This window comes from Lygodium microphyllum, chromosome 6 (genome assembly GCF_053477565.2).
Source record: "Lygodium microphyllum isolate KBCC chromosome 6, Lygodium_microphyllum_v1.1.10, whole genome shotgun sequence".
Classification (NCBI taxonomy): Eukaryota; Viridiplantae; Streptophyta; class Polypodiopsida; order Schizaeales; family Lygodiaceae; genus Lygodium; species Lygodium microphyllum.
The window spans coordinates 55,561,818-55,571,826 of record NC_141140.1 but is presented as its reverse complement, the minus strand read 5'-3'; the positions used below and the strand labels follow the sequence as shown (position 1 = coordinate 55,571,826).

The window sequence follows — 10,009 nt, the reverse complement described above, 5'->3', positions numbered from 1 at the left end:
AAGGGGATCTTGAGTCGCCATGGGGACTTCTATAAAGAGTGCTTTTGGGGCATCAAAGGAAGCTTCTACTGCGAGCTCGTTCTTAGCTTTGATTTTTTCATTCTCTCTTCTCACGTACCTGTGGACTTGTTCTAACGCTTGTCTCTTAATTGCATCATTCATCAGGGGGTTGGCTCCAACCAGTTGTTTAATACTCAACAGAATAGAATCAGAGAGGGGCTTCAGTCTCTGAGGGATTCTTTGGCCAACATCTCTTCTACTTCCTTCTTTTCAACATCTCTGAATTCGGCTTTTAAACCAGTACAGAGAGGGAGATATTCCATTCTGAAAGTATCAAAACTTATTCTTCTTAGGATTGTTGTTGTATCATTATAATTATGCCATCTTCTGATGGTTTCAACAGTATATGTTGTGAAAAACACTCTATCTACCAACTTTCAGTGGGTTGCTAATTGGACAAACATGAGATTGTCAGTGCACCAAGCATCCCATGTATCTTGCTGTTGAGTATCCACGAACAAATTTCAACTCTTTTCCTTCTTGTTTTCGTGAACCTCCACAAACCACGACTCCTGAAGCTTTCTTTACAATCTCCCACTTAATGATGTCTGGAAACTTCTCAATGAATACCAAATCTTCTATGGATGATCATTCTCTTTGTTTCTGCTCTTCATTTTGTTTCCAAATAAATTTTCACCAAGATACAAGTTTATGCTGCTTCAATAGGAAGAGGAAACAGTCCACCACATAGAGCATGTATCATGATAGTAATATGTTTTCCCTATTGTGGAATGACCTTCTTGTGGAAAGTGGCTTTGATAATGAGAATCTTTAACTCTTCAGTGGAAGAAAGAACTTTGCAAACTTCCATTGAATTCTCCTCTTCTTGGCAATGCCATTTCCTTCATTTTCAATCTCTTCTAATGCTTATTGATGGCAAGCTTCTCCAACTGTGCACAAAAAACATGGAGCCCCAAAAGGAAGACAAAGGAAAAGGAGATTCTATTGCAAGAAAATCTATCTTATAACATCAACAAGCTTTTATTTCATTCTTTTGATGACTAAAACAAAGAAAACAACAAATCTTCACGTAACATCATAGTAAATATCTCCCACGGATTTGATAGAACAAATCATAATCTTCAACATCTTTATAGAATCCATCAATAGAACAAGGGACATAAAAGAATACACAATTTTTGAATGGAAATCAATCACATAGTATTCATATTCAATGTCTTCATAGTTTTCTCTCTTGATCTCTCATATAAAATTACATTGTTTTGATAGAATTGACTCTCTGGCTCTCTCTCTCTCTTTCTCTCTCAATAGTACATCATCTTTCCTCACTACAATACTCTAATAATGACTCTTAATAATCCTTCTTAGATCGTGGATGCACCTCTCAAGAGGTATGTCTGATGTAAAGAGGCACCAGAGTCACTATAGTGTCTCTTCATAGCTCACTACTGTCACTGTCACTCCAATATTCTCTTCAATCTTCAGCAGCTGCTTCTTCCATTTGTTTTAGCTCTTTTGAACTTAGACTCATCCTTTCTAAAAGTTAGAAAACTTTTCCAAAGTCACATATATTCTATAGAACACTTACAGAAGATTTACAAAACAGTACAAAACATGAACATAGCAGAGAGAGCAAAGACAGAGGCTCTACAGAAGGTTTACAGAGGGTTACATAAGGTCATAAAAAAACATCAAATCCTCATAACTCATACTAAAACCATTTCAAATTATAAAAAACTATTCAATAAGCTTTCAAAAGATTTCAATCTTCATTAATTATCAATTCATGCTTCATACAGAAGAAAATTAGAATAAAACAGAAGCTATATAAAACGTATACAGAACCAATCAGAACCTCAATAGAACCTATTAGAACATCACAGAGCTTTATATCTCCACTAAAAATCATCATGAGCTTCCAAAGCATAATCAATATAATCCAAAACACTCTCAAACACTTCCATTAACAACCATACATCACTCTAAATCCATCAAAAATCAATCATTCAAACCTCAAAAACAATAAAAATCAGTCTAAAATTCAGTCTTTTTTCACTCTCAACAGGTGAGGTCTTAATTGTTATCATCAGGGAGACCTTGGGAGAATGAGAAAGAGTTGATGAAACACATGGCAAGTTGCCTCCCTACTAGGAACGAGAATAATCCAGTGAGACAACAGTAAGTGAGGAAGAGAAGGAAAAGAAAACACAATCTAGCCGTGGAGGGGCTAAGAAAGCAAAGAAAAAGACTATATAGGAGAAGCAAGAAGAAGAAATGAGAAAAAGGGAGAAAGCAGATATGCAAAAGACTCAAAGAGAGTCTAAAAAAGAAGATGAATAAAGGAAGAAAAAAGAAAAAGAAGATTCTGAGAGATTAAATGAAGAATCAAGAAGAGCAAAAGAGGAGAGGAGGAGGAAAGCAGCTGAAAAAGAGGAAGAATTGAAGAGGAAGGAAGAAGGGGACATTGCGCTAGCAATGCGCATGTTAATAGAAAAGTAGTGCAAACAAGACGAACTGGGTGTTATGAGCCCACCCTGAGATGAAGGCCCAGGCTCTAGTGTCCAAGTTCTAGAGATCACACCCCCTCAGGTGAAAGAAGGCAAGGGTAAGGGCCTAATTGAACCCATCCCTACTCTCCTAGTTCCCACTATCCCAACAATCACAACCACCCAAGGCTCCACGCCTAAAGTTGATGCTAGCAATATGTTGGCCTAAGTGCAATTCTTGGTTAATAAAGAAATGGTCCAAGGGACAGGTGAAGGTATCCCTATAGCAAAAACCAAGCGACCGACGCAATAGTGGACATCGACGAGTCGAGACACGACCCTTAGAGGCAGAGGGTGAAAATCTCCACGACCTCCATTCCCACAACGATGACGCCACTTGCAACCTATGATGAGTACGTCAATGAGCTTCTTTTATAGTTAGAGAAAGCAAAGGAGGATAAGAAGTTGGCAGTAGATAGCTGAGTTAGAAGCCGAAAAGGAGTTTCATTTCCAATTCCTCGCCAATTTGAACAATATTGTCAGTCAAGGTAGTGGAAGAGGTAATTAACGTTGGAAGAAGGCTAAGAGATAGATGGACATTCGAGAGAGCACAGAACCCTACCCTATGGGTGACAGAGGATGCAGATTATTGGCAGAACAAAGTTTTCGAAGTGCCCAGGTCAATGAAGGGCTATGAATGCCAACCAAAGTGGAGAGGACATATTTGTGAGGTAAACATGGATAGTCGGATGGCATTTTGCAACACTGTACCTTTCGACAAGAATAACGTGACTTTCATGCCATATCCGAGAAGGGTAGGAGTGGATTTTAATCCGAGCATCCACGACAAATATGACTTTCCATGGATCTACAATGCAAATGCTACTAAACCCAAAGAAGCCCTCGTCTTTATGCTACAGGACCTATACGATTCTATATCCCACTTCATTAATGAGTTCTCTTCGTGCCTTGATCTTGTCTTCATCATCATGTGTAACTATCTTAGATTGCTTAGGATACTACTAAGGTAGGATTCAACACCACAAAAGCACTGCCTCCCAACTCTCTTCTTTGATCCTGATGGCATAGACAATCGCGCTATGGTTAGATTAATGATACGAGTTACTCTACTTTCCTCTTTTTGTTTAGCCCTCCTAAAATACATGAATGATAACCACTTCACACGCATTAGAATCATCCATTTCTTTCCGCCACCACTCTCCAGGTGCGCATGAACCTCAAGGGGTACATACAAAGCTGAAAATTCCTTAAAAAATCCCTTAAGTCCCCCAACTTCACTCTCTCATGACTATGATAACGAAGACTACCTTCTCGTCATCGTTATGTAATTCAAAAAAGAAGAAAAAAAAGCAAAGAAAAAAGAAAAGAAATACAAGAATAAGAGGAAAAGAGAAGGAAATCACTAGAAAAGCAATCAAATCACCTCACTACATGTAGGTCATAGTCACTACACCTAGGGATCCTCAAGGTAGGTGTGTTCGATGGCTTTGGTTGGCTGGCTCCATCCCTAACCCCCTAGCCCATTTTGATTCCCCACATCATACTTAGGGCACATCAAGGGCATGACATACCTAGGGAGGTCACACTCGCCTATGGTTAGACGTGCCTCCTCTCTAAGCCGCACCCATCACAACTCCCTTATGCACGAATTGGGTCCTCAAGTGTGGGACAATACACAAGCTTGCCTGTCATACCCAGCTCCTCCAAGTCCCATTAGCATGAGCACAATACACCACACAGTAAGGTAGACACTCCCCCTAGGTAGCGCACTTCTTTTCTTTTCAGGTACATATGAGGGCTGTAAATCACTCACTTCAGAGGCCCTATCATCTACTCCAACGATTCTCGGCCTCCACCACCTCAACATTTTGATCAGCTTCTCTTCAACAACCAATCCCGAAGAGACCCCATCATCATTTACGCTCCGCTCCTACCACCCTTCAAATCATCGAACAATCATTAACACAAACTTGCAAGTGCCATGGGACTAGCTCTCCTCTAGGAGGGGGATAATGTTAACCCTAGTTCAAGATAGAGAAAAATAAGTCCAAGAAAACTCCAAATGCAAGCACAACGGAAGAAGCAGGAAAGGAAATGACCAAAAGCGCAAGGGTAGCCTCAAAATCTAAGTTAAAGACAAAACACAGGGTACCTCTAAAACTCTTGTAAAAGAGTATCAAGCTCCATTTGGTGCAAATTGTAAAAGATAGAAGGACATAAGTAAAGAGAAAGGGCAACTAAAAGGGAATGGAAAAAGAAGACTTTGTCACAATGGCCAATTATGTAAAAAAGAGAATGGGTGTCCAAAGGGATAAGGGCTTTGTATATAAACTCAAAAAGTGAATGATAAGCTCATTCTTGGATGTGTGGCTAAAGTGGACTCTTATTTTTCTCTTATTCTCTCCTTCTTGCTTGTGTATGCTTGAGAGAGGGAGTGTGAGAGTGTGAGGGTGAGGGATCTTGGAGAGGAAGCTCTTCACAATCTCCTCTCTTCTTCTTCTTCTATTCTCTTCTCTTATCTCGCGCACGGCTATTGAGAATGGAGCTTGGAGGTGGAAGCTTAAGCTCATTACACCCCAATAGGATCGAAGATGCGTTGGCCAAGTGAGAGAGAGCCATTTGTGCTCGCTTGAAACACTTGAGACAATAGGCGGTCCGTAGGTCTTGGCGGTTGAGCATGAGCCCCCTCTACAATGATGGAGATGGTCTTCCAAGCTCTACACTCTGGTTGTTGCTCTAAGCTACTCTCTCAAAGCAAGGGCTTTATTATAAGTCTCTTTTATTGGCCTTCTTAGACAACACACCTAGCAACCAAGCCCAAGAAAAAAGAAATGCAAAAAAGCCCCTAAGCACACATGGCAACAACCAAGCCCAAGAAAAAAAAAAAAGCAACAAAGCCCCTACTTTGAGTGAGTCATTCATAAGCAATTAAGATACTCATTAAAAAAACCCTCTTTATGAAACTGATAGCCAATAGCTTTTCGACATGTTTTCACTATCTTTTATGTTTAGTACTATTAACAAGGTTAGCTTCTACATCTATTAGCATTTTTCTTTTAACTTTTCATCACCTCTTATTACGCATTTGGTTTCAACATCATCAATAAGAAGTATAAACAAGAAATGACTAGTAGCTATAAAATACAACTCCAAGGGAAATGCCTCTTCCACACGCAAAAGAGACATTTGAAGGAGAAACTACTAGCCAACTACCTTGAGGTGATATCCACATTCCTACTAGTTTAAAGAAAAGAAGAAGATACATGTTTAGAATGAGCACTAATTGATTCAATTCTACTCTCTTGATCCTTGTGGCTTAAGAGACATGGATTCAAATATCATTTGATTTGGTGATGATTTTAACCATGATAGTGATTATCTTGATGCAATCAAAGGAGCATTGGGTCCAATTTGACATTAGGGCTCCATTAGAGATAGGTATCTAACAATTCACATACACATACACCTTAGTGCTTTACATGCTTTTCAATGCCCTTGTTATCTAGAGATAGACCCAATCTCTTTTGGAATCTTAAAGGAGTCTCAATTCCAAGTTGACATCAAAGCAAAGTATATGATAAACCACATAGAATTTGAAGCTTTATTTGCTTTTCAATATCTTAGTTATTTAGGGATGGGTTGGAATCACTTTTGACATCTCAAACGAGAATCAAGACCATACTTGACATCAAAGAGGAGCATCTATTAAACCACATGCACTTGGAGTTTTATTTGTTTTTCAATATCCTAAAAATCTAAGGATGGAACCAATCTCGTTTGACATCTTAGAGGAGAAATGGTTCCAAATTAACATTAAAGGGAGCATCTTATAAAGCTTTGAAATGTATTTCCCTATGAAAGCCCTACTTATCTAGGGACGTGTTCAACCTCTTTTGACATTTGTGAGAAGCCTTAGTTCAAACTTGACATCAAAGAGGAGTATATGGTAACCACCTAAATACATTTTTGTATGAAATTCCTAGTTATTTAAAGATACACCCAATCTCTTTGGATATCTCAAAGAAGCATCAATTCCAACTTGATATAAAGAAAGAATATATCATAAAGTACCTAGACTTTTGGAGCTTTAGTTGCTTTTCAATGCCAACTCTATACTCTCTTTCTCTCTCTTAGATTTGCTAACTTCAAACCTACAACTATGGACATTAGGAAAATAGTATACACAACAACAATTAACCGATCAATAGGATTACCTTCATATCTTAACAGAGATGAGTAGTGTGGAATGGTTGTGGAAACTAGGTACCAAGAATGAGCCAAAGGGTACATAAAGACTCATCAAATTGTGATAACTTTTGAAGTTTTAGATTCCTACGCCAAACCAAGTCATATATACTTTAGCCCAATGCTCTTTTAGGTTTGGTTTCCTATGAAAGCCTTAATTATTTATGATTGGAGCAAATTTTCTTTCTTTGATTAATACTACCTATTTTTCCAACAATCCTAGTTTACTTATACATCCTAGCTTACATTTTCATCATATGTTTGGTAAGCTTGCACATCTATTATGATAAATTCATAAAGTAGGAATATTGAAGTTAATCCCATCTTAAGTAAGTCTTTAAACAAACTAATGTTATCATAATACAATTTTCTCTCTCTAAATCACATGGAGTAGAGATGCTAAAGCTAGTCACATCCTAAATAAGTCTATTTAAAGAATAAATCCTCAAAATTACATTTTAAAATCACTCAATTTGTAACCTATTTAATTTTTGTATTTTAAAATCTTTCTATTAAAAAAAAGTTGAATTGTTCATTGTTTTACTAGTTCATTTGCAAGTTACTTATGATTTACCAATTCTTATGATTTTACTTTCTTATACTTTGCTAATTTTAAAAGAGATTCTACAAGCACATCTTCCATTTGAGGTCAAATTGGGACATGGACATAAGAGACTTTGTGTGTTGTTGGGGGATGGGACAAGGTTTGGGTTGGGTTGGTTGCTATCACTACTTTGCATTGATCTAGACATGAAGCTCAGAGTATTTTATTAGTAGTTTTCTTGTTTTTTCTTGGGGAAAAAATAAATGTAAAAAATGACATCATGCACAACATTTACGATTACCAATAGACTTGTCTAAGAAAAGTCATTACAATGTAACATAAATGCTTAGAAAATATTGCCTTTGCCTTCTTGTTGTTGGTGCCTTTTCACTCTTTAGTTTATGGAATATGAAATAAAGCTAATTGCATAGAAAAGAAGGCATATAAGTTTAAAAATGTTTGTGACAATCACAATTAATTGTGATGTGAATTTGGACAGACCAATGGATCCTATCAACATATACTCAACCAAGTCTTTCAAATTCATAATTAGAGCACATTTGGGTGTATTCATCCAAGTGAACACTTCTCCAATTCTGTCATAGAGAACAAACCACATTGCAATTTTAGCCCCTTATTTAAAGAACAAGTCAATCTTGCCCAACAAATATGAGCTACAAAAATCAAATTGAATGGAAAACTAATAATGAGTTACATTGAAATGACATGTTGCAAGAACCCAAAAAAACAAAAAAAAACTTAGTGAAAAGTGGAAATATAAAGGAGAGCCAAATGTGATAGTCCGAAACTCTAGAAATTTCTATTTACGTTGAGATACCAAAGAATCAGTGCAAGAATGTTGACATTAACGATACAGGAAGAATGAGATGGTGAAAAACCCAAGAGTTCTAAGTTACTTGTGACCATGAGATGGACACATCATGGTGGAAACAATCACAAACCTTGAAAAGAAAGGTTGTATGTAGGATCCTCGCTATTAGAACCTCTTCTCGCCTCCTTTGGTGGTTTCAAACCAGTTGAAGTGCAAGTTTCAAAAACATCATTTAATTCTTGACATGAGAATAGATTAAAAGTCATGTTTGTCAAAATTAAAATTGCTCGACAACCATGCTAGATCTTATGCTTTGTTAAGGCCCACTTTATTTTTCATTTCAAACTTAAAACTTGGTTCCTACTTTGGCTTGCATCTAGAGAACATTGGGAACAAGTCCTTAGTAAATAAAAAAAGTCTCGCTTCCTCAAAGGTTACAAATTCTACTAGGACATCAACTAAGCTTAGATATGGATAGACAAACTCGCCCAAAAAACACACCATAAGTACCTAGAGATCCCTCTTTCATCCTCATCAAAGGAAAACTAGTTACTAGGATAAGCATGGGTCACCTCATCCTTAAAGGATATGGAGGCTATTCAAGGGTTAACACGAGACAAAGGAGTCAATGGGAACAAGGCGTTAACGGATTAGTGGCTTGAGAACTGAAACACAAGCTCCATCTTATGGTGGAGGAATTGAGGGAACAAAAGGAGGAAGATAACCACACTACCTTGTTGCCCCTTTGTGAGGCTAGTAGGGGCAAGAGAAGTAATTCAAATCCCCCTTAAATAGCAAGGTGACAATGCATTGTCCTTGGGGAAGTTGGGTAAAATGCTAAAGACATTAGGAAGGGCAATCACTTTGCTAGCAACACAACCTCCTTGATCCCATTAGACATCTCATACTCTTTAAATGGTTATGCCATAACCTTATGGCTTCACTCCCGATCATAATCAACACAACAAGAATTTTAACCAATTCCTTGCTTTCGCACTCGTTCATGGATTGCATGTATCTATTGTTACCCTAAATCGATTGGTGATTAGGCAAGTCACATTCTTTCTAAAAACATAGTCCAACAACAAACTATTTATCAAATAGCCACCAAGTTCAAACAATGCACCTATATGTTCTCTTTCCTAGTAGTATCCATGATCCCTTTGAATCGTTGCTAGTCACCTCATCTCTAGATCTAATTATGACCTTAAACCTTGATGCCCAAAACAAAACCATTGGCTGGTTGTTGAGTCCACAATCAAGGCCAACGATCAGTATGACAAAATTCTTGCACTTGTACAAGACATGCCCTATTTTCCTCTTGTAATTGAGTCATTGGTTTATCTTGTCAATTAATGATTATATTTGATTGCTTACCTATTTCTTGGCATGGTATGAAAGCATGGTGCTCTGTGAGATCAAGTTATTTTCTATCAAAATGTGCACATGTTCCTAAGCCAAGTAAAACCAAGATTTGCATTGTTTGCTTATACAGATATGTGCATGGGAGAATCATCTCCTCTTGCATAGTCTATGTTTGAGAAGAAGACTATCAAGATCTCGAGGCCAATTTCTATTGACTTTGAGAGGTGTGACCATCTATAGGTTCACAATTTGTATTTGTGAATGGGAATACAACAATGGGCTCATGTTAAAGCTGATATGTAAAATACCTCGACTGAGATTGGCTGCCAATGTGACTTGAAGAAGATCATCAAACCTGCATTTGCAATTTGTATACTGCCAAATTTTTGGCTTTGTAACTTCAAAGGCAAGTAAGCACCATAGGTATCAAAGAGTAATGTGTTTTGAGTTTTCCTAAAGCATATATAACAATGTATATTTGAACAACTACATAAA

At 37.5% G+C, this 10,009-nt stretch overlaps 1 protein-coding gene across 3 annotated transcripts in view; it reads right to left on the bottom strand.

Moving 5' to 3' along the window:
• Nucleotides 1-1,234: 1,234 nt before the first annotated feature.
• LOC148034585 (AIG2-like (avirulence induced gene) family protein) overlaps nt 1,235-10,009 on the bottom strand; it is a 121,867-nt gene continuing 113,092 nt past the window's right edge. Inside the window, exon 5 of one of the 3 annotated variants that reach the window (XM_087679535.1) lies at nt 1,235-1,557. In XM_087679535.1, coding sequence (XP_087535661.1) covers nt 1,549-1,557 — 9 coding nt within the window. In that variant the 3' untranslated portion in view covers nt 1,235-1,548. Of the gene's footprint in view, nt 1,558-7,585; nt 7,914-8,256; nt 8,335-10,009 lie in introns of those variants that run through there. The other 2 variants (XM_087679533.1, XM_087679534.1) reach the window with 2 other exon arrangements.